The sequence below is a fragment of the Bos javanicus genome, chromosome X (assembly GCF_032452875.1).
Source record: "Bos javanicus breed banteng chromosome X, ARS-OSU_banteng_1.0, whole genome shotgun sequence".
NCBI classification, from domain to species: domain Eukaryota; kingdom Metazoa; phylum Chordata; class Mammalia; order Artiodactyla; family Bovidae; genus Bos; species Bos javanicus.
In genome coordinates, this window is record NC_083897.1 from 2,691,516 (window position 1) to 2,716,655 (window position 25,140).

Consider the following 25,140-nt stretch of genomic DNA (forward strand, 5'->3'; position numbering starts at 1 on the left):
GGGTGATTTAAAATAATAGAACTTTATTGTCTCACAGTTCTAGAGTCCAGAGGTTGGAAATCAAGGTGTCACCAGGGCCCTGTTCCCTCTGAGACTCTGGGTAGCAGCCTTCCTTGCCTCCTCCTAGCTCTGCTGGTGGCTGTTTGTCTTGTCTTTCTTGGCTCGTAGCTACGTTACTCCAGTCTCTGCCTCTGTAGTCACATGATGTTCTCCCTGTTCGTCTCTGTCCTTTTGGAGTAAGCCTCACCCAGTAAATCCCTTCACTAAGTAAGTCACTCCAGTGTGATGTCACCTTCACTCATTATCTCCAGTGACCCTATTTCCAAATAAGGTTACATTCTGAGGCACTGGGAGTTAGGGCTTCAGCTTATCTTGGTGAGCGACACAGTTCAACCTATAATAAAGAGTAAAGTCAAAATTGCTTTTAATTTTCTAGTCTCTAGGATATGACCCACTGGCTAGGTGGGCAACACAAGGAAAAGAGCTTTTTTAGAAACAAGATAAATTCAGAATTGACTAGAGGACATACATTAAGAGCTGTTGTAACAGTCAGTTTTATAGGACTGAAATTCATCTCTTTAAGATAGAAACAAACTGTTAAGACATATGGATAGCATGAATAATCGGCATCATCTTTTCATTGTTGAGAACATGCTATGATGGTTGTTTTATAGTAGCTGTTATTATGGCAAAGTCAGAGATCTCTATCGTGAGGTATTATACTATCATTCTCACTGGTTTTCAAACCAACAGTTAGGAAGGAAGCATTGTTGACCAAAATCACATCTTTAATAAACCCCTATGTAACTGATGCAGCAGCTTGAAAATTGTGAAATTACCTTAAGACTCTATTAACTGCATATAAATATAATTTTAGTAGAAAGCAAAAATCATGGACATTTGTAGGCTTAGTGGAATTTACCCTGTTAGACATTTAAATATCCTCAGTTTGGAAAACCATATCCCCTTTTAAAAGTACTTCTGAACATGTTACGTTATGTAAGTTTGGTTAACATCTTTATTACGTGCTAAACAAAGTAAATAGTAGTTTTCTATTGTCAATATTAATTTCAAATTTTAAGAATGTGGTTTCAATTTCAAGTATTTCAAGCATGTCATTTAGAATATATAGTTACACAACTGTACTCCTGTGCATTTCCTTAAATTTAGTACATTCTGTTTTTTATTCCTTTGAAATAGTTCAAACTATGTTTGCGCAGAGCTCACATATCTCTAATTCTTGATTGCATTTTTTTCTCAATGCAGGAAGTTTTGCTGGAATTGCTAGAACAATGTGTGGATGGCTTATGGAAAGCAGAGCGTTACGAAGTAATTTCTGAAATTTCCAAGTTGATCATTCCAATTTATGAGAAACGTCGAGAGTTTGAGGTAAGCAACTGAAACATTTGCATCATTCACGTATATGTTTTATTTTGGTCTTAAATTCCTATCCTTAAAAAATTCTGAAAAGTCCTAAAATGCCAGTCCTACCTTGCTGCTGCTGCTAAGTCGCTTCAGTCGTGTCCGGCTCTGTGCGACCCCAGAGACTGCAGCCCACCAGGCTCCCCCATCCCTGGGATTCTCCAGGCAAGAACACTGGAGTGGGTTGCCATTTCCTTCTCCAATGCATGAAGGTGAAAAGTGAAAGTGAAGTTGCTCAGTCCTGTCCGACTCTGAGCAACCCCATGGACTGCAGCCCACCAGGCTCCTCCGTCTGTGGGATTTTCCAGGCAAGAGTACTGGAGTGGGGTGCCATCACCTGCTCCGAGTCCTACCTTATATTCATTTAAATTTTCCAAATGAAATTAAGGATGCAATGTTTAAAATGTAAATTAAAATTAGCATTATGCCAGTTTTTCTCACAGCGGTTTTATCCAGCAATCTTCCCTTCTCCACTCATGGCAGAGAACAATCCATGTTGTCCTTCACACACACACACAAAAGTTACTGGATTTCCATGTGGTCAGGGAAGAGATATAGGTGTGAATCACTTCTTTTCAATTTGATGGTGAGGCTGAAGTTGCTAACAGATGATAGTGGGGGGATAATAAGTTACTAGGAATTACCCTTTTATGAGGAGCTTTTCCAGTTTTGTCTGCCACATAAATCTTTGATCAAGGACAATTAGTAAAAAAATCATAGTATAGCTATTGCCACCAGCACTCAACAGGACTTTTTATATTCAAGAATCTGAGTCCATAGCATAATTTTCTATCCCTGCTATGCTGGAAAGGGATGCTTAGGACTCAAGCCATTTTTAAAAGCAAAGCAGTCTATCCTTAAACATATATAACAAGTAGCCTTTCATTGTTGAAGTGTCCCAGAGTGAAAACATACATTTAATGTCATCTGTGTAGTGTTCTAATCTCTTCTCCAAATTGGCTCTTATCAAACTCACTCTTTCTTCCTGGGTTCTGGGTCTTCCTACTCTTTGCACTGCTTTTGCTGTATACGGGGACATGCCTAAAAAATCATAGTGCAGCCCAAATGATTATATTAAAAAGTGAGAGTTAAGTAATTAAATCTATGTTATATAGATGACAAAGGATAGCCTATGAGACAAGACAAGAATCGGCATTGCTCTTTCTGTCAAAGCATTGCATCCTAAGAACCTTTGTAAAAGTGCCAAAGTACCTACTGTCTTACACTTAAGTTGAAGACCAGGTTATTAGAAACCCAGAGAACATATTGCTACTCAATGGACTAATAGGGAAAAAATATGTATATTCCCTACACATTAAAGGAAACAATATGTTCTATTGGGGAACTACTCCTATTTCCTTGTAGAGAGGCAAGGGTCTGAATAGATTCAGAAGCATCCTGGGTGGGACAAAGTAACTTTTCAGTGTTCTTTATGGGGTGGGCTAAAAAGTGTCAGCCAGAGCAGCCATTAAGGAAGGAAAACTTCCCTCAAATTGACTTCAACTGCAGAAAATAGTATGTAAAGAATGTGAAAGAAAGAACATCTGCTTCCCGGCTCCCCTTTTAGAATTGAAATGAAATTCACCAGCATACAGTGAACCGTTTTCTAGTTTGCAGTTCAGTGGCATTTAGCGCATTCTTCGTATTTTGCTCCCACCACCTCTCTCTATGTTCAAAACGTTTTTCTCATCCCAGGAAAAACTCCATCTCCTTCAAGGAATCACTCTTCACCCCCTCCCGCACCCCACTGGTGACCACTAATCTGCTTTCCGTCTATGGATTTGCCTGTTCTGGATGTGTCATGAAAAAGATGAATACAAGATGTGACCTGTTGTGTGTGGCTTCTTTTACTTAGCATAATATTTAGAGGTTCATTCAAGTTGTAACCTATATCAGAACTTCATTCCTTTTTCATGGCTGAATGATATTCCATGGTATGGCTACGCCAAAATTTGTTTGTATGTTTGGGTTGTTTCCACATTTTGGCTATTATAAAGAGTGCTGTTGTAAACAGTTATGAGTAAGTCTCTGTGTGGGCATGTTTTTGTTTATGTTGGATAGATACCTAAGAGGGGAATTGCTGGGTTACATAGTAATTCCATTTATAACTTCTGAGGAACCACCAAATTGTTGTCCCTTTTACCTTCCCACCAGCACTTCTGATTGGCACTTGTGTTCTGGGGTTCTCATTAGAACCTAGTGAATGTGAAGTGGTGTCACATTGATTTTGGCTTTCTGTTTCCTTAATGACTACAGTTTTGAACAGCTTTTCATGTCTTTGTTGGCCGTTTTTATATAGTCTCTGGAGAGATGTCTATTCAAGTCCTTTGCTCACTTTTAAATTGGGTTGTTTGTCAGTTGGTTGCTGAACTATGAGATTTCCTTATATGTTTTGGATAAGAAAACATCAGATATGTGACTTGCAAATATTTTTTCCTGTTCTGTATGTTGTCTTTTCACATTCTAGATAATGTTCTTTGCATAGTACATTCCCTTTTTCTGAGTGTGTAGAAGAATATATTCTTTGGAAGTGTCTGTGAACTTGTTATAAAAGCATTCCTCTCTCTGGCTTATACTGTTATTTTTGTGTCTTCATTTTACTTTCCTCTCCTAAAGTGTCTGCATGATTGTTTACTCGCATCTGTCTACCTTAGGGCTCTAGCAAAGCATTTTGCTTCTTTTTCAGTTACAATAATTCAGACATAAGGAAAAAAGTAGTCAATAACACATTACTTTTAATGTATATACTACTATTGAGATATGAATGACATGAAGCATGATATTTAGAATTACAGTGTTATTTGACCATTTTAAGCTCTACCCTCTCACCTAAAGTTGTTAAGGCATTTTTTCTGTGACCATGGGAGAAGGGAGTGCGAATGACCCCACCAAAACCATTTTGGAAAGGAAATAGTATTGATTTTTCCCCTTATGCATTTATTGTAGACATTTCATAACTAACCAAAAGATAAAGCTAATTTGTTTATTCTCATATTTTCAGAAGCTTACTCAAGTTTACAGAACTCTTCATGGAGCTTACACAAAAATTTTGGAGGTTATGCACACAAAGAAAAGACTTTTAGGCACTTTCTTCAGAGTTGCCTTTTATGGCCAAGTAAGTATACTTTAGTTCATGAAGTTGTTTTCCTTTTTAAACATTCACCTTTGAGTTATTAGATTACCATAGCAGCAGTTACTGGCCCTAGGATTCTGTCTAGATAAAGCACCTGTCACAAGAGCAGGTGTGACACTTTCTCAGTGTAATGTTCACTTTGGTCTCCAGATCTAAATCCACTAGGTCAGAGGACAGCATATAAGATTTGACCGTTTCCTTCAGTTTCATTTTCAGTCAGGCTTCTTAAATGTTTATTTAATACGCAGTACTGAAAGTTTTCAAATAAAAGTCAGGTAAGTATGCAAGTGATAAAAAATCTAGTGTAAAAACATTCAGGCCAATGATGTGCTCATATGACTGTGAGTTTGAACGTTCTCATTTATTTCAGCTGTAATATATGCGTGTGGCTTTTAGTACCATTGTTTAAAATCTATTTCAAATACATTGTTGCTGATTACTTAGTGGATGTTCTTTAAATGCTATATTTGCTCATAATACTTATAATTTATTGTATGTTTAACTTTATAATAGTCTTTTTTTGAAGAAGAGGATGGAAAGGAGTACATCTATAAAGAGCCAAAGCTCACCGGCCTCTCAGAGATTTCCCTGAGACTTGTTAAACTTTATGGTGAAAAATTTGGTACAGAGAATGTCAAAATAATTCAGGATTCAGACAAGGTAACATGCCCTGCATTTTGAAATCATTATTTATTAGTTCCAAATGTGGCACATTGCTTCTGACTTTTTCCTTTTTTAGCTGGTGGAGGAGAGACATGGGAAATAGAGTCTTTCCAGATCCTAAAAGAAAGGACAGGGGCTTTGGAATCAGAAAGAAGGAATAAGATCTCCATTCTCTGCCGCTTGCTAGCTGTGTCACCATGGGGAATTTACTTTACCTCTCTGCGCCTCATCATTCTCGTTAGTAAAATGAACTTAATAGTAGTGCCTTCCTCATAGAGTTGTTGTTGGGATTAAATTAGTTAAGGTATGCAAAGTGATTGAGTTCTTGAAGCATAAAAACGCCTTCAATAACAGCATAGAAGCTAGCATGCTCAACCAATGTTAGCCATTATTGTTACTGCTATTGTGCCTCGTGATTGTCAATTTCATACTGTATGAATAAATCATCTTAGGTGGGACATCCCTAGTGGTCCAGTGGGTAAAAGTCTGCCTGCCAATGCAGGAGACACAGGTGCGATCCCTGGTCCAGGAGGATTCCACATGCTGTGGGGAAACTCAACCTGTGCACCACAGCCACTGCACTGGCGCTCTAAACCCCACACACCACAACTAGACAGTAGTCACTGCTCATTGCAACCTGAGAAAGTCCGCAAGCCACAGCAAAGAAGATCAAGTGGAGCCAAAAATAAAAATAAATGAGATTTTTTAAAAAAAATCATCTTATGACACACATTTCACTCTTAAGATAGCCTTAGTTCAGTAGCTATATTTGCAGTGATGTAGGTTTAGGAGACATGCCTTGATCTAAAGATGATCCATCCCACTAGACCCTGCCAAGGCAAGGATGAGAAAGGTTCCAGCAAGAGAGGCTGTTTCTTAGAAACGCATAGTTCCTTATAGACAGAATTGCAGAAGAGCACAATGGGAATGACTGATTGTCCTTAGTCACCATGGGCATGTTCAGGATGAGAGCTGATTTTTACGGTAGGAAAGCCCTTTAACACAGTGTAAGATCTGCAGGCCCCAGAAATACGTACCGAGTGACTGTGATGTGCATGGTGCTCTGCAAAACACTTGATAGCTAACAGGCAGCATTGCCAGAGTGAAAGGCCCTTGGCGATGGTAAAGACACTTCATTTTCCCCCATGAAAATGATCTCTTCACTTTGTACATTTAGCTGTATCTTATGGAGATGATTTTATCTTGAACATATGCCTTAGACATTTAAAAACAGGTATGCTTGCAGGTCCAAAATTCATTAACATTTGGCAAAACCTCTCTGCTTCTTATCAGTTTCAGTCTTCTTAAGACCACAGAAATTTTCTCTTTTGTAGCCAGCAAGTTTTAGGCTTGCTACCACACTACTGATACTATAAATGGAAAGTTATTAGAAAGCCAGGCTTGCAGAAAAACATGCAGTTTTCTACTTTATGCTGCCTATGAAAACCTGGCCAACAGGCACTAATGACAAACCACCATCAGGCAGCTGGACTCCTGACCCTCTTTGTAAACACAATATTTTAGTCACTCTTCATAGGCAACAGATAAAAGAAGCAGTTGCTACTTTTAAAATCCTTCTTCTTTCTTAATGTGTGGAATTAAAAATTTGAAACACTCTTTTACTTGCCAAAGAATAAAATCTGCCTAAGGACACAAACAGTTTAAAGAACAGTGGGCAATATTTTCCAGTATTTTAAATGTACGTTTCCTGGACCCAATAATTTCACATTTAAGATTTTATCTTGTAGATGTACACACATAAACATGTATGTTTAAGATGTTTATTGCTCTTAAGTTTATATAGCACAAAACTCAAAACAATCTAATGTCCATACGGTTAAGGACGTGGTACTGCCTTCATAAAGGATCTAACTAAACTACTTAAAATATTTATAATTTTGGATGTAATCCAATCAAAATATATTCTTTTTATATAAATTTATTTATTTTAATTGGAGGATAATTACTTTACAGTATTGTGATGGTTTTTGCCATACATCAATATGAATCGGCCATAGATGGAATGATACAAGTGTTAACCATGGTATCTCAAAGGAGAGAGTCTAGAGTCTTTTGGAGAAAAAAACCATTTTTTACTTTTCAAGTGTACTTTTTGAATGTTTTACCATATACTTAGTTCATTTTTATAACGTTAAAATCCGTCTTGATCTCTTTTTATTTTTTTTCTATGCTTTGTGTTATTTAGATAATGAGCTTCAACTATTTCCTAAGTTTCTCTGGAGAAATCTAGATATTTAATGGGAAAAAAAATAAAGAAGTTTTCAATATAGGCTTTTTGGAAAAGTTTTAAAAGCTACTAAGAAAGTTTCTATCTCTTGTCACAGCATTAAATATGGTCTTTGCTGTGGGTTTTTCACAGTGGCCCTTGATAGGATTGTAGTCATTTCTTTCTATTCCTAATTTGTTGAGTGTTTTCATTATGAAAGGGTATTGAATTTTATAATCGAATGTGTTTTCTGTATTGATTTAGATGATTGTGTGTGTGTGTGTGTGTTTTTTTTCCTTCATTCTGTTAATGCAGTGTATTCTCCCCTGCACTGGATGAAGGATCCTTAACCACTGCACCACCAGGAAAGTCCCCTATAGTAATAATTTTATAATGTATTAATCTTTTACATCATGGAGAAATAAAAACGAATTGTTACTATTGTTATGTTAATACTAGATTTTATAATTACCCATGTATTTATCTTTACTGAGACCTTCATACAGGTTTGAATTCCTGTCTGATGTTCTTTCATTGTGACCAGCAGGACTCCCTGTGGCATTTCACATGGGGCAGGTCTAGTGGTGACAAGCTCCTTCAGCTTTTCTTTATCTGGGAGTGCCTTAATTTTTCCTCACTTTTGAGGACAGTTTTGCCAGATATCAGTTCTGTTCAGTTCAGCCTCTCAGTCGTGTCCGACTCTTTTGTGACACCATGAACCGCAGCACGCCAGGCCTCCCTGTCCATCACCAACTCCCGGAGTTCACCCAAACCCATGTCCATCGAGTTGGTTATGCCATCCAACCATCTCATCCTCTGTCGTCCCCTTCTCCTCCTGCCCTCAATCTTCCCAGCATCAGGGTCTTTTCCAATGAGTCAGCTCTTTGCATGACGTGGCCAAAGTATTGGAGTTTCAGCTTTAGCATCAGTCCTTCCAATGAACACCCAGGACTGGTCTCCTTTAGGTTGGACTGGTTGGATCTCCTTGCAGTCCAAGGGACTCTCGAGAGTCTTCTCCAACACCACAGTTCAAAAGCATCAATTCTTCGGCGCTCAGCTCTCTTTATAGTCCAACTGTCACATCCATACAAAACTAGTGGAAAAACCATAGCATTGACTGGACGGACCTTTGTTGGCAATGTCTCTGCTTTTTAATATGATGTCTAGGTTGGTCATAACTTTCCTTCTAAGGAGTAAGAGTCTTTTAATTTCATGGCTGCAGTCACCATCTGCAGTGATTTTGGAGCCCCAGAAAAATAAAGTCAGCCACTGTTTCCACTGTTTCCCCATCTATTTGCCAGGAAGTGATGGGACCAGATGCCATGATCTTCGTTTTCTGAATGTTGAGCTTTAAGCCAACTTTTTCACTCTCCTCTTTCACTTTCATCAAGAGGCTCTTTAGTTCACTTCCTGCCATAAGGGTGGTGTCATCTGCCTATCTGAGGTTATTGATATTTCTCCTGCCAGTCTTGATTCCAGCTTGTACTTCCTCCAGCCCAGCGTTTCTCATGATGTACTCTGCATATAAGTTAAATAAGCAGGGTGACAATATACAGCCTTGATGTACTCCTTTTCCTATTTGGAACCAGTCTGTTATTCCATGTCCAGTTCTAACTGTTGCTTCCTGACCTGCATACAGATTTCTCAGGAGGTAGGTCAGGTGCTCTGGTATTCCCATCTCTTTGAGAATTTTCCACAGTTTATTGTGATCCACACAGTCAAACGCTTTCGCACAGTCAATAAAGCAGAAAGAGATGTTTTTCTGGAACTCTCTTGCTTTTTCGATGATCCAGCAAATGTTGGCAGCAGTTTGATCTCTGGTTCCTCTGCCTTTTCTAAAACCAGCTTGAACATCTGGAAGTTCACGGTTCCCGTATTGCTGAAGCCTGGCATGGGGAATTTTAAGCATTACTTTAGTAGCGTGTGAGATGAGTGCAATTGTGCTGTAGTTTGAGCATTCTTTGGCACTGCCTTTCTTTGGGATAGGAACGAAAATTGACCTTTTCCAGTCCCGTGGCCACTGCTGAGTTTTCCAAATGTGCTGGCATATTGAGCGCAGCACTTTCACAGCATCATCTTTCAGGATTTGAAATAGCTCAACTGGAATTCCATCACCTCCACTAGTTTTGTCAGATATAGGATTCTTGATTAATAGATTTTTTTTTTTTTAGCACTTTGAATATAGCAGCCCACTGCCTTCTGGCCTCCTAAGTTTCTGATGGGAAATCTGACCATCTTATTCAGGATTCCTTGTATGTGACGTGCCATTTGTCTCTTGATTGTTTCAAAATTCTCTCTTTGGCTTTGGCTTTTGACATTTGATTTTAATGTGTCTCACCGTGGGTCTCTTAGAGTTACCCTGCTTGGAGTTTGTTGAGCTTTGTGTCTTTCATCAGATTTGAGAGTTGACCCATTATATCTTCAGATAGTCTCCCTGCCCCTTTCTCTCACTTTTCTGCTTCAAGTACTCCCCTAGTGTGTATGTTCACCTGCTAGATAATGTTCCACAGGTTCCGTAGCCTCTGTTCGTCTTTAATTTTTTTCCTTTGTGTTCCTCTGATGGATCATTGATCTTACCTTCAAGTAGGCTCACTATTTCTTACACCTGCTGCAGTTTACCTTTAATTCCCTCTGGTGACTTTTCATTTCAGTTATTGTATTGTTCACCTCTGAAAAAAAGGTTTTTTGATTTCCTTTTAGATTTTCTAGCTATTTATTGATATTGACATTTGTTGATAAATAGTTTTCTTGACTTTTTCCACAGTTCTTTGATCATGAATACTGCTGTTTTAATGTCTTTTTCTAGGAGATCTGCTATCACTTTTTTTTCAGTGATAATGTCTATTGGTTTATTTTTCTTTTTTGAATGGGCCATACTGTCCTATTTCTTTGTATGCCTTGCAATTTTTTTTGGTGTTGAAAACTGGACATTTGTATTTAATATTGTGATCCCTCTGAAAATCAGATTCTCTCCCTGTCCCAGAGTTTCCTGGGTTTTGTTGTTGTTTTTAATTGTTGTAAGCTGTGTCTGTCCCAAGAATCCACCTGAGGTGTAAATTTGGGATCTTCTCAAGTCTTTTCTGAGCCTGTGCCTTCCCCTGAGCATGCGCAGTGACTTTCTAGTCACCCTCATTTATGCAGTTACCTTTGAACAGTCTAGTATTGGATGTCTGGCTCCTAAGAGGGGATGGAGAGGAAAATGAAAGAGAGAGGAAAGGTGCTGGTCTGTTAAATCCCCTGAAAATCACTTTAGGTAGAGGGGGAGGGCATTGCAACAAAGGGAAGAGGTGGTATAAAAATGGCCACAGCCTCTTTGACTGTCCCCCTGTGACCAGAAGCAGCAATCAGCAGTCATAGCACAGATTCACAATATTTGGAAGACAGGGTCATTGTTCATCCTGGCTCCTACAAGCTGTTCTAGGAATATGCACACAGCTATCTGCCGTAGTACTTGAGGGATGAGGTATGGGTGGCTGCCATTGTGCCCAGAGTTAAAATTGAACAAAATCAAATTTAAGGCAATTTTCTGTCCAAGTCTTCCCCTGGAAGTTGCAAGTCTTCAACAGACTCCAGAGTTCCAAAATTGTTCCATCAGATAGGTAATGACGGTGTAACTATTGTCTCTATAAGAAGATAGACGTCTGGTGCTCTGCCATCTTCTGAGAATCCTCTCTGTAATAGGTATTTTTTGAGGTGGAATTCAAATGTGCAGTTAGCCATTTTAATATATGGGGAGCACATGTACACCCGTGCTGGATTCAAGTCAATGTATGGCAAAACCAGTACAATATTGTAAAGTAATTAGCCTCCAATTAAAATAAATAAATTTATATTAAAAAAATAAAAATAAATAAAAATTAAAAAAGAAGTTGAATGTAACATAAAAGCAAATAAAACTAAATAAACATTTCAAAAAAGCAAATGATAAAGCAATGGTCAGCATGATCTCCAGTTTGTAAATAAATATATATGCATAGAAAAAAAGATTACAAGGAAATATATGAGAATGTGAATGATGGTCATTGCTGAGTGGTAGCATTGCAGTTTTTTCTGTCTACATTTCTGTAATCTCCAAATAGCTTCTGTAACTTCTTAATAATCAGAAGGAGACAATCCTTGAAGAAAGAGCAAAGACCTCTTCCAAGTGTATATTCATCTCACAGTGTATTCAATGACACTGTTCCACAGTTGATCTCAGAGGCGTTAGTAGCTTACCTGTACCCCATTTTCCCTCCTGTTTAATAAAACACAAAACTTTCTTACTTTCCAGGTAAATGTCAAAGAGCTTGATCCCAAATATGCTCATATCCAAGTCACTTATGTGAAGCCCTACTTTGATGATAAAGAACTCACAGAAAGAAAAACTGAGTTTGAAAGAAACCATAATATCAACAGATTTGTTTTTGAGGCTCCTTATACATTGTCAGGCAAAAAGCAAGGCTGTATAGAGGAACAGTGCAAACGCCGTACAATCTTGACTAGTAAGTAGGACTTGGCATAACTTCTTTGTTTGACATGATCTTTTTTGATACATACAAGCAGCAGCTGGTCAGCAGGAAAATGTAACTAAAATTTTAATCATTTATTGTCCTTCTGTTCAGTCACTCACTTACACAAACATGGCTATGTTATAAACCATTCCTTTCCCATATGTAATTCATGCTTAGTCTGAGTCGTCTCAGAGAGAATTTCTCCTTCAGTCCTGAAGTAATAAGGCAATATTTGGTCTCTAAGGGATTTTTCCAGATTAAATATGGGGAGAATTAAGCACAATAGATTTTTGTTTTAGTTTGGCTATTTGATGTGCTGTCTTAAAAACTCATCTGTCAATCTTAATCTGTAATAGCTTCAAACTCGTTTCCATATGTGAAGAAGAGGATTGCTATAAACTATGAACAGCAGATTCATTTAAAGCCAATTGATGTTGCCACTGATGAAATAAAAGATAAAACTGCAGAGCTGCAAAAGCTTTGCTCCTCTGCTGACGTGGACATGATTCAGCTCCAACTTAAATTGCAGGGCTGTGTTTCAGTGCAGGTATGTTGGTTGCTAACCATGTATTAAATGTTTCTTGTTGTTCCTCTCACTTTCATAAGGGCACAGAACAAACACTAATTGTAATTGTCTTATACTCTGACTGGGTGCAAAAACCTCTACATTATTTATTAATTTAATAAAGACATTATGTTCAGTTTCTGTAAATTTTTTGTTATGTCAGATAGCTTTAACATAAATCCCTCTGACTATAGCTAAGCCCTATATTTAGATAGCAGAAATTGTTAAGTAACTTGTTAGAGTATAATTTTGGCAGATGATTTGCTTTAATCTTTTTCAAATAAATTTATAGTAAGAATAGTAAATATGTTTCTCAGGTATGGATTTTTGTATATTGTATTCTTTTTAAAAAGAGAAATGAAAAAATTACTTTTTGATTACATCCTAACAACCCTCATTTTTCTCCTTTTGTAATTTAGGTAAATGCAGGTCCGTTAGCATATGCAAGGGCTTTCTTAAATGACAGTCAAGCTAGCAAGTATCCAGCCAAAAAAGTAAATGAGTTGAAAGACATGTTTAGGTAAGTGCTTTGTAGTTTTCAGATCAGACCTCTAGTTTTCTTTTACTCCATTGTCTTCTTAAGTGAAATCAAAATATTCACCAAATAATGTCCTTCTAAAAAAATTATCTGTTCCCTTTTATAACGTTTAAGTTACCTTCTAGTGGTATTTTAGGTAGTCAGGAAATGTGTGATCTCTTTCTTGCTGCAGAACTGTAACAGTATCCTAGTGACCCAAGGCGTTAAATATGACAACGACTTCATTGCTGTGCATATTGTGACACAAACACAAGCCCACATTCATTATGTGATTTCCTCCTTTGCCTGATTGAGCTCATGTCACAGCTTTTCCAGACCATTTAGGCTAGGAAAGGTTGGATAGGTTTGCTTCTATCCTGTATCCTTAGTTCCACTTGGATTCTGCTATTCTAGGGCATACGATAATCTTTTCTGGACTGAGCATCCCTCTAAGCCAATGCATGTCTGAATGGTTGCACAGTAGAAAAATCTGTTTCTTATATAAAAGAACTTAGATTCAGAATAAGAGAGAAAGATGATTTAAACAGACTGAGTAGAAAGATTATCTCCACTCATTTGCTCCTGACTTATTTCATTTACTTTTCCTATCTCTGTATTATCAGCTGTTTCAGGTTACAGAGTAACCATTACTCATTCCCTTGTAGCTCAGTCGGTAAAGAATCTGCCTGCAGTGCAGGAGACCCGGGTTTGATCCCTGGGTTGGGAAGACCCCCTGGAGAAGGAAATGGCAACCCACTCCAGTATCCTTGCCTGCAAAATCTCATGGACAGAGGAGCCTGGTGGGTTGTAGTCCACAGGGTCAAAAAGAGTCAGGCATGACTGAGCGTCTAACACTTCCTTACTTACTTAGTACTCATTCATTCAATGTTTATTAATGCCTGGCATGTACAAAAAGATTCTGCTCTTTGCTATGACAGGGATACAGCACAAATGGTCAGTGAGGTACTTTGTCCCCTAAGATTTGCATTCTAATTATGGACATGAAACATAAACATATGAAATAATGATAAAAAAAGTTTTTATGATACATTATAATCTCTCTGTCGCCACTCTTACCAGCCCAGGGCAGATACTTCATGCCTATAAGCACCCAGCACTGTACTGGGTACATAGCCCCAAATAAAGTATTTTTCAATAACTGACATTATCTATAGATGTTAATTAATGCAAGTGCAAGCATAGCTGAGATCATATCAAGTGACTGAGCAGGCAGGCTTCCCAGAGGGTATATATTTCAAGCCAGGTTTGGAAGGAGATAAGAAACCAGAAGACAAAGATAGAAAAGGAAAGATATTTCAGACTTGGGAGATGCCATTAGCAAAAACACAGTGAGAAAATATGGGGTTCTAATCTTCCTTCTAGGCAAGCCGTGGTTAAAGTAAATATTAAATTGTCAGAGAGACTTTTGAGTAATAAGTAACAAAAACTTTATCTTTGATCTTCATCTATAGGAAGTTCATCCAAGCATGCAGCATTGCACTGGAACTAAATGAACGGTTAATTAAAGAGGATCAGATTGAATACCATGAAGGGCTCAAGTCAAATTTCAGAGACATGGTGAAAGAATTGTCTGACATTATTCATGAACAGGCAAGTATTAGGGTGATTGAAAAGGAAAACATGATCTGGGTCCCTAAAGTGTTACTTAGCAAACCTATTAGTTTGAAATAGTATTACCTTGAAATTACTTAGTCTCTTATTTTAAAATCTGTTCTTATATTCTTTACCCATATAAATGATATAATGCAAATCAGATTTGAAACAATCACTGACGATTGCTTTAGCAGGTGTTTCAGATGTTAAACTATTTTGTTCTTTGTGCCACAGTGCCATTAGAAGTGAATAGTTGGGCAAGTGTGAATTAATCTACTGTGAGCATGGCTAAGGTCTCTCAAGAAGGATCCTAGAGAAGTGCAATGATTGGCTCAGTAGCCAGATCCCTAAATGAATACCCCTGTCTTAGATGTAGAAAACTGCATACAGTTGGCCTTCCATATTCGCAGCTTCCACATCCTTGGATTCAACCAACTTCAGATCAAAAATATTTGAAGAAAAATTTCCAGAAAGTTCCAAAAAAGCAAAACTTTAGTTTCCTGTATGTAGGCAGCTATTTACATAGCATTTACATTGTATTAACTATTATAAATAATCTGGAGATGATTTTAAAGTACAGGGGAGGATATGCATGAGTTATATGAAAATACTGTGTGATTTTATATAAGGGACTTGAGCATCCTCAGTTTAATAACCATGGGAGAAGGGGGGCAGTGGTCCTGGAACTAATCCTCGGAGGATACCGAGGGACAACTGTAGTATCGTTTAGGTGAGATCCTGAGTGAGTTCCAAAATTCAAGAATTGTCTTAATACCCATATAGCCTGCAAAACTCTTTTTATAATACCTAGCATTGTAATATTTGCCTGTTAATGTCAATTATAGCTAACTTAGTAAAACACAATCTGAAACATATAGAGGCAAAGATCTGCTCACCACTGACAGCCAAATTCTGTCATAATTAAGCAGTTAAGACTTTTATACATCTACTTGCCTTAAAACCAGAGTACTCCTGAATTGTCCTTGTAAACGTCATTCCTATATTAGGCTCCTGAAATCTGTGTTTGCAACCACTCTATACATGGCTTGTCACTGAACTATTTTAACGTCTTCACCACAGATGTAAAAGTCATGGCCTGATGGTCTGGTTCTCAGTGCCTGAGCCCTATTGAGCTTACATAATGTCTCTTTGCTTTCCTTAAGAAGGAAAACAGCCAATAAGATCAATATTTGCTTCAGAAACTCTTCAGACTCTCAATTTTTTATGAAATTCAGACCCCTTAAAAGAAACAAGGATAACTACAGCCCTTGAGAGAACACATTCTTATTGCTGGTTCCAGAAGGAGAACCTCCTCTGTCCTGGTATGAGCATTTCACTGCTTGCCTGAAGACACTCCCCTGCGTGAGACCATCACATGGAGGGTGTCCTTACAAATAGACTGACCATGGTTAGTGCCAAAGCACTGCAGTGTAATGGTGGGGAGGGGCAGAAGAGAGATTTCAAAGAAAACAGGAGCTAGTTGACTATCTCTGCTATAGGAGCTACTTGACTGTCTCTCCTCTAGCTAGAAGAGCTAGCTATCTCTATTATGGTATCTTGTATGCTTTCTCTTAGAAAGGACTTTGGGAAATTTGTTATAATTAGTCCAGAGTTGCACTGCGTGACCAGGAGTCCAATTTTCTAACCATGGTCATCTTCTCAGTATGGAGAAGCCAGGCAGCTAGACTTTCATCATCCGTCTTTCAATGAGATGAGTCATCCCAGTCTCCTGCTCTCCTATTCTCATGGCAGGGAATCTCGCCGGCCTGAGGAGTCTGGACTCAGTGCTGTTTCCTCTTTTTGTCATCTTGACTTCTGTTAGCCCACTTAGGAGTGAGTGTAAACCATCCCAAGGCGTACCTTTGCTGCTCAGTTTTCCGAGGTCCTTTTTTGTCTCCTTCCTAAAGCAGTCTGGTGATCAGGACTAGGCAGGCAGGGAATCATTCCACTTCCTTTACTGTCTGTATCTCAGGTTCAGCCCCTGAGTACATTGGGGATATGCCTCTCTTCATCTTCACTGTTCTGGGGTATGTTGAAGTGTTAGTCACTCAGTCATGTCCGACTCTTTGTGACCCCATGGACTGTAGCTCCCCAGGCTCTTTTGTCTGTGGAATTCTCCAGGCAAGAATGGAGTGGGTTGCCATTTCCTTCTCCAGGGGATCTTCTGAACCCAGGGATCAAACTCGGGTCTCCTGCATTGTAGGTGAATTCTTTACCATCTGAGCCATCTGGGAAATACTTTAATCAAATAGACTACATAATTTGTTCCTAGAAACTGTCCAGTTTACGGGGTTCTGTTCTCCATTGTCTATAGGGAAAAACAGCAAAACTCCTCCTTTACAAAAATATAAAACAATTATAGCATTTTAAGCCAATATATATTACAGTTATAGGGGCTTCCCTGGTGGCTCAGATGGTAAAGCATCTGCCTGCAGTGTGGGAGACCTGGGATCGATCCCAGGGTCAGGAAGATCCCCTGGAGAAAGAAATGGCAATGCACTCCAGTACTCTTGCCTGGAAAATTCCATGCATAGAGGAGCCTGGTAGGCTATAGTCCATGGGATTGCAAACAGTTGGACACGACTGAGCAACTTCACTGGTATATTACAGTTAAAGGATTTGCATGCAACTGTATGACCTAGCCTTGAACTCTAAATTATTCAAATTGAAAGCAAATTATTCAATTTACTGCTAGTATGATTATCAAGATATTTAGAGCAGTCATCCTATACAGTTCTTTTTTCCTTGCTAAAAATCAAAATTGAACTGATGTTGTTGTTCAGTTACTCGGTCATGTCTGACTCTTTGCAACCCCATGGACTGCAACACACCAGGCTTCCCTGTCCTTCAACAACTCCCGGAGTTTGCTCAAACTCACATCCGTTGATTTGGTGATTACATCCAATCATCTCATCCTCTGTTGTCCCTTTCTCCTCCTGCCTTCAATCTTTCCCAGCATCAGTATTTTCCCGTTACTCAGCTCTTCGCATCAAGTGGCCAAAGTATTGGAACTTCAGCTTCAGAATCAGTCTTTCCAATGAATATTCAGGGGTGATTTCCCTTATGATTAACTGGTTTGATCTGCTTGCAGTCCAAGGGACTCTCAAGAGTCTTCTCCAACACCACAGTTTGAAAGAACCCATTCTTCGGCATTCAGCCTTCTTTATGGTCCAACTCTCACACCTGTACATGACTACTGGAAAAACCATAGCTTTGACTAGATGGACCTTTGTTGGCAAAGTAATGTCTCTGCTTTTTATTCAGAGTCAGCCAAGTCAGTTTAAAAGATTTTGGCTTTATTCAGTGATTCATGAGTCTGGCAGCATCCCATCGAGAAAGGAGCTCTGAAGAGCTGTAGAAAATGGAAGCCTTTTATAGGTAGAAGGAGTCAGGTCAAGGAAGTTATTCTAAAAGAGACTTGATTGTTTCAGGCAAGGTCACCTTCCTCTGGGGCACAGCAAGGGTCTGTCCAGTGAAGTACCTCACTAGTGCTGACCAGGAAATTTCAAACTTGAAAGTAATGCATGTACTTTTTTGACTAGTTCAGATTACCTGCCTGGAAAAGACTGAAACTGCAGTTAGGTTGATAGTAATTCTCAGGTGATGTGGGTTTAGCACAAGTGACTCCATTTTGGGCCTCTTGTCTCTCTCTCCCTCTTTTTTTTTTAAATGTATTTGGCTGCACCATGTCTTAGCTGCGGCATGTGGGATCCAGCTCCCCGAGCAGAGACTGAACCCAGGCCCCCTGCACTGGGAGCGTGGAGTCCCATCCTCTGGACCACCAGGGAAGTCCCTTGTCTCTTTAACACCCTGAAATTTGGGTTTTATGAATCTGCTGTCATATTTTCCACCTGTCTTTCTCATTTAATTTCTATAAACCATGGCTATTATGTTCAGTTCTAGAGACCAAATTTTAGACCCTTGATATTATATATTCTCCTATAGTTTAAATTCTTCTATATTCTATATTGATAGGTAACCAAGAAAAGTCTTACTTTCTATTGGTTTATATTTATGAAATCTGTATTGTCATGATGTATCCTATTTAGGTGTACCTTGGTTTGGGCAAATGTTGACTTTTTAGTGAATTTTTGTAAATCAGTATTTCCAATATTTCCATATAAAAGAGAGCTTTTTTTTTTTTTTTTTAATCAGACACTTTGAGATATATTATTTCCCAAAGGCAAATATAATACAAAAGAAGATAAAATATAGCTGTGTACTGAAATGTGAGTTATCTGTTTAGCTCCATAAATGATGACTTGACAAAAAGATATGGCCTGGCTATTCCTTGGCCCTTTTCAGTGTTATCTGTTACACTATACCAAAATATGAAGTTCTTTCTAAGAGAAAATTGTTCTATTATGGATTTTATATAAGACATGATTTGCAGCAGCACAAATGATATGACCCATTTCTGCCACCAGAAGCCAATTTGCAGGCTTAATACTGAAGTTTCAAAGCTAACTTGAGAACCTAGTATTGAAAGCTTGAAACCTAAGTTGGTACTGTACAGTAAAGAGGTTGGATGTGATGTGTATGTTGTTCTTCCATCTTGTCTGTGCATGAGATATCAGTTGATTTTGATCACACAAAATGGATAATTTTTAAAACATCTATACTAAATTAAGAGACACTTACTCCTTGGAAGGAAAGTTATGACCAACCTAGATAGTATATTGAAAAGCAGAGATATTACTTTGCCAACAAAGGTCCGTCTAGTCAAGGCTATGGTTTTACCAGTGGTCATGTATGGATGTGAGCGTTGGACTGTGAAGAGAGGTTGAGTGCCGAAAAATTGATGCTTTTGAACTGTGGTGTTGGAGAAGACTCTTTAAAGTCCCTTGGACTCCAAGGAGATCCAACCAGTCCATTCTAAAGGAGATCAGCCCTGGGTATTCTTTTGAAGGAATGATGCTAAAGCTGAAACTCCAGTACTTTGGCCACCTCATGCGAACAGTTGACTCATTGGAAAAAACGCTGGGAGGGATTGGGGGCAGGAGGAGAAGGGGATGACAGAGGATGAGATGGCTGGATGGCATCACCGACTCGATGGACATGAGTTTGAGTGAACTCTGGGAGTTGGTGATGGACAGGGATGCCTGGTGTGCTGTGATTCATGGGGTCGCAAAGAGTCAGATACTACTGAGCGACTGAACTGAACTGAATATGATTATATGTATATATTTATGAAGTTCTTCATTTCCAAGAAAAATGTTTTGCATCAATTAGTTTACATAATTATGGTATACATTTGAAAATTTGACTTATTTTCTCTTTACTTAAAATTATTTATGAAATCTCCAGGGAAAGGGCATGGGTATCAGGATATTTCAAAAGCCCCCCAGTGAACTTGAGAACCACTCTTAGAAGATGATCTATGAACTCATATCAAGAAGTTCATTGTTTAGGCTCTTGTTATGACCATCTGTTAAAAAAAATTTTTAAAGACTGTGTTACGTCTCAGTTGCTGTTGAATTTTGCATTTTACAACCTTTCATTTTTCTTAATGAGTAACCAGCTCTTTTCTGCTTTTTTGATACGCTGCCTTTGTAATACAGCTTTGAAGATTTGAGTCGGTAATGTTTTTCTTTGCTCTTTCTGCTTTATATCATTTTAAATAGCTAAGTGTCAGTGATAAATTGGAATATGCCTGTGATTTCGTATACACATACCTTTTTTGGCCATGGCTATTTTGCTTAGTGATAAACATGCCATTTCTTTCGTTTTAGATAATACAAGAAGACCCAATGCATTCTCCCTGGATGAGCAACACATTACATGTATTTTGTGCAATTAGTGGTACATCGAGTGACCGAAGTTATGGTTCCCCAAGATACACTGCTGAAATATGAGGACATGCAGATGTCAAGTGACAACAAGACTGAACTTTCTCAGGAATATTTGGAGCTGTGCAAATGTTAAAAATTTAAAGATTTGTTATACACAGAGTGTTTCCTCCTGACACCAAAACTTTCATGCTTTCATACAGGGTGCTTACATATTTGTAAATATTTAAGCAACTTGAAAGTGCCTGGAAAATTGCACCACTGTGCTTAGTTTGTACTTTTTTAGGTAAATCTATATACTGAGAAGTAGAGTTCAAAAACTAATTCGATTTGCTTAATTGTCGCTTAAAATATTAATGGTACTGTGTAAAATTGTATAATGGAACACAATAAAAGGTAAAACTTCTTTGTAATTAGAAGTGAAGGAAATAATACTTTGAACTTAGCATTTTTCTTGATAGGAAGCTAAATTCATTATCATACTAATCCTTGGAGAATAAATTGATAAAATTTTCACAAAACATGGATACTTCCAACTGAGGAGATAATTTGAAACCTTGCCTTCCAGTGGTCTAGACTGGGCTAAAGGAAATAGAAGCATTATGTGAAAAGGAAAATTTCACAAAGAAAGGATATACATAGAAATACCAGGCTTACCAGTCCTTCAAGTTTTGATCCAATGATGCTAGGTATTCCAGTCAGTGGTCTCTCTAACATACGAGGCAAGGGATTCCATTGTGGCCAGTGTTTGCCTAGCAAGCAGCCTTTGTTGCCTAAGCTTCATCAGCTGAGACTGTCCATAAAGCTAAACAAACATCTCTGAGATTTGCAGTTACTTCAAAGTTTAGCAGCAGAGTCTGAGGGTAGGGACTTTGTAATGATGACTTTCTTCAGTTAACAAGGTTAATAAGGATTTTGATAGAACTTGATGATCACAGCATTTCTTGGGTCAGTATCCATAACCACCACGTATTTAGCAGCTGCTGGCTAAGATTACATCTCTAACTATGAAGAAACCTCAGATTAACTAAATAATTCAGGAGAAACCAAGATGTGAAGGACATTTTTACCTTGAACTATCCATAAAATTTTGTCTGCCTTTCATGTAAACATTAAGTCCTAGATTTATTTTTCATATGTAGTTTAGCCTATCTTATAGACATTAAAAAAAAAACACACACCAGAAAACAGACACTGAAATATAAGTGTATTGTATGGAGCTTTGGCTTTTTAAATACTCTGTGATCAAGTAAATCTTAGAGATCATTATGCACCTGGCTTGGGCATATTTCTTTACATGTTATTTTTAAGCTTTCAGGGGAGCATGAAATTACTTATAAAAGATTAATTTTGTATTTTAATAAGGGATTCAGAAATTCCAGAGGCAGTCGGTAATTCCTTAATATCTTGGAGTCACGTGAAGAGTTAGTTTCACCTTTAAAACTATTATATGTGGCACATATATGTAAAAAAAACTGTCACCCAGAGAGAGTGCTGCCTTCTGAGAATGAGGCGTCTTAGGGAAACTTGAGTAATCTTTTGTCAATGACCAGTCTCTATCCTATCCCCCAGTATATACTGTGCCCTGTGGGTCACTTTAAAAAGTGTAACAAATCACCCCTGCCCTCAAGGAAGTTGCAGTCTAGTTGAGGCGGCAAGATAGACACGAAATTAAATAATACAAGAATTAACAATATAAGACAAGATAAGTTGTCTATGAGGACTGCCAAATGAATGACATTGTCCATAACTCATATCATATTCAAGGGATGAGAAGCTGCTGTGAGTGTTAATGTTCAGGGATGACTTCATGGAGAAAGGAAAGCCTTGAACAGGATTTCAAAGGTGAGAAGCTATTCTAGGCAGAAGGACCATCACGCGCAAAGGTGTAGAAAGATTTTGTAAAAGTTCAGGGTAATGGTGAAAGGACCAGTTTTGTTCAAGGGAGTAGTAGATGCTAAATCTAGAAAGACTATTTGGACCTAGATATTGAAAAGCCTTGAATACCAGGATAATAGTATTTTGACTTTACTCAATGAACAGGAGGAAACCAGTCAAGGTTTTTGAATGGAGAGATTACTTGACTAAATATTATTTTTATGAAGGTAATCCTTTATATTGCTGCCAGATGCCTTTGAGTCTGAGAGAGATGGACATATGGAAACCAGTTAGATAGTTATTGCAGTAATCTAATGAGTCCATAAGCCCATAGATGTAAACAAGAATGGAGAAGAAAGGACAAGTGCAAGAGATACTATGTGGAAAGATTGGCCATGACTTATTGATGACTAAGGAGAAAAAAGGAAAAGGTAAAGATAATTTTGTGTCCTGTGGCCAATGAGTTCTCCAGGTCATGGCAAAATTTTACACGATTATTTTCACCAGCTTCCAAACTGAGGGTAGAAATGTATATAGAGAGAACACAGTGGGTTAGACTAGAGAACGCCAGCTAAGTATGCCTTGAAACACTGCATATGTTAGGTATTACTGTTTATATAGTTTAATGATTTCATGAAGTGATTTGGCCTCTACAGATGAATTCACATCAAGAATACATTTCTGCTATACTGATTATTTTTGCAATTAAGTTTGACTCCAGGTTCCCTGGAAACTACTGTTTTGATAGTCTTTGAACAGCTTGTAAACTGTGAATAAAGTCAGCATAGTAGTGTTAGCTTATCACAAGAATGTTAACCCATAGAGAAAGTAAGCAATTCCATGCAGATTTTCTGAGTAACCAGTGCACCAATGGCATCATGTCCATAGATGGTATTGTTATTGTTACCATATTTATATGAATTGACTGCATATATAAATACAGTATCTTTTCAAAAATGAAACAGCAGCAGTGGTAGCAACAGACTTGGAACTGTGACCAACATATCATAGAACTAGAGATGACTCACTGGTTAATTAACAAACTAAATAGGTCAGCATAATACAAACCCAAGCCTTTGATTATAAATACTAGTTTATCTGTAATGCAGAACCTGAGCAATGTATTGAAATCTTAGGAATTTCCTAACTCTTGAAACTCTCTTAATAAAGACATACATATTTCAGGCTTCTCATACACAAACTGGTGGGCTACCTTCAGTCTTCCAGTAACAGTACACTATACTTCAGCTATCGAAACACAGGGAGAGGAGTAGAGTAAAAGACGATTAGGGGTGGGGAATGGGTTTGTGTCACAGGACTATTCCCCTGTCCTGGGAAGTGGCCAGTAAGAGTGCTTTGTTCATCTTGTTCCAGTGACAATGCTTTCTTTCTAGTCCCTAGCCACATAATGGTTCCTCTAAGAAAAGTGTATATGTATGTTTATCCAACTCCAGATGGACGTGGCGACTAAATTCTTCAAAGACTGTGCCTCTATGTATGGCATCATAAGACTTTTTCCAACATACTTTCTTGTCTTCTCTTTTCCTCTTAGTTAACCTGTAATTTGTACACCATGCAATTCACCCATTTAAAACGCAAAATCTGTAGTTTTTAGTGTATTCACAGTTGTGTGACCATCACCACAAGTAATTTTAGAATATTTTCATCACTTCCAAAGGAAACCCTATACTCATTATCAGTCACTCCCATTGCCCACCAACCAGTCCCCAGCCCCTAGTAATCAACTTTTCTGTATCTATAGATTTGTGTCCTGGACATTTCTTATAAATGGGATCACATACTGTGTGGCCTTCTGTGACTAGCTTCTTTCATTTAGCATGATATTTTCAAGGTTCATCCATGTTGTAACTTGTATGAGAATTTCACTCCTTTTTTGGCTGGATAATAACTCCTTTTGTATGAATATGTCATATTTTGTTTGTTTATCAGTTAATGAACATTTGGTTTATTTTTGCTTTTTGGCTATTGTTGATAATGTTGCTATGAACATTTGCCTACAAGTTTTTCTATGGATATGTTTTCATTTGTCTTGGGCATATACCTAGGAGTTGAATTACTGGGTCATATGGTAACTACGTTTAAACTTTTGAAGAACTGCCAGACTCTTTCCTACAGTAGTTGCACCACTTGACAGTCCCAGCAGCACTAAATAAGGATTTCAATTTCTCCATATTCTCAACAACACTTGTTATTATCTGCCTCTTTCATTACACCTTCCTAGTAGGTGTGAAGTGGCATCTCACTGGGATTTTTATTTACATTTCCCAAATAATTAATGAAGTTGAGCATTGTTTCATGTGTTTGTTGACCATTCTTATACGTTCTTTGGAAATACGTCTATTCAGAGGGTTTACCCATTTTTAAACACTGGTTTCTCTGTTGATCATTGAGTTGCAAAAGTTCTTTATATGTTCTAGATGCAAGTTTCTTATCAGCTATATGATTCCCATATATTTCTGATGTTGACTTTTTACTTTTGTAATGGTGTTGAGACAAAAGGTTTTAATTTTGATGAAGTCCAATTTCTCTATGTTTTCTTGTTGTTTGTGCTTTGATGTTGTATCTAAGAAGGCGTTGCCTAATCCAAGGTCATGGAGATTTACACCTATATATTTTTTGAGTTAAAAAAAATTTTTTTTATTTTACTACTTACCCGTACTTTATTTACAAATTGCAAGTCTTCTTATGGTACATAAAATGCTTTCTGTAGCTCATCTCAGCTTTGTTCACACTGAAGTGAGTTCTTTTCTATGCTCAATTGCTGCTGCTGCCACTGATTTGTTTTCTTTCAGGATCAAGATGGGCACTTTCATATATAATC

At 37.9% G+C, this 25,140-nt stretch overlaps 1 protein-coding gene across 5 annotated transcripts in view; it reads left to right on the forward strand.

The window, feature by feature from the left end:
• DOCK11 (dedicator of cytokinesis 11) overlaps positions 1 to 24,610 on the forward strand; it is a 215,723-nt gene extending 191,113 nt beyond the window's left edge. For 3 of the 5 annotated variants that reach the window (XM_061408366.1, XM_061408365.1, XM_061408369.1), the window contains 8 exons: positions 1,267 to 1,389; positions 4,424 to 4,537; positions 5,069 to 5,215; positions 11,716 to 11,926; positions 12,292 to 12,482; positions 12,920 to 13,020; positions 14,490 to 14,628; positions 20,364 to 24,610. In XM_061408366.1, the coding sequence (XP_061264350.1) occupies positions 1,267 to 1,389; positions 4,424 to 4,537; positions 5,069 to 5,215; positions 11,716 to 11,926; positions 12,292 to 12,482; positions 12,920 to 13,020; positions 14,490 to 14,628; positions 20,364 to 20,486 (1,149 nt within the window). In that variant the 3' untranslated portion in view covers positions 20,487 to 24,610. Of the gene's footprint in view, positions 1 to 1,266; positions 1,390 to 4,423; positions 4,538 to 5,068; positions 5,216 to 11,715; positions 11,927 to 12,291; positions 12,483 to 12,919; positions 13,021 to 14,489; positions 14,629 to 20,192; positions 20,211 to 20,363 lie in introns of all 5 variants that reach the window. The other 2 variants (XM_061408368.1, XM_061408367.1) reach the window with 2 other exon arrangements.
• Positions 24,611 to 25,140: the final 530 nt, after the last annotated feature.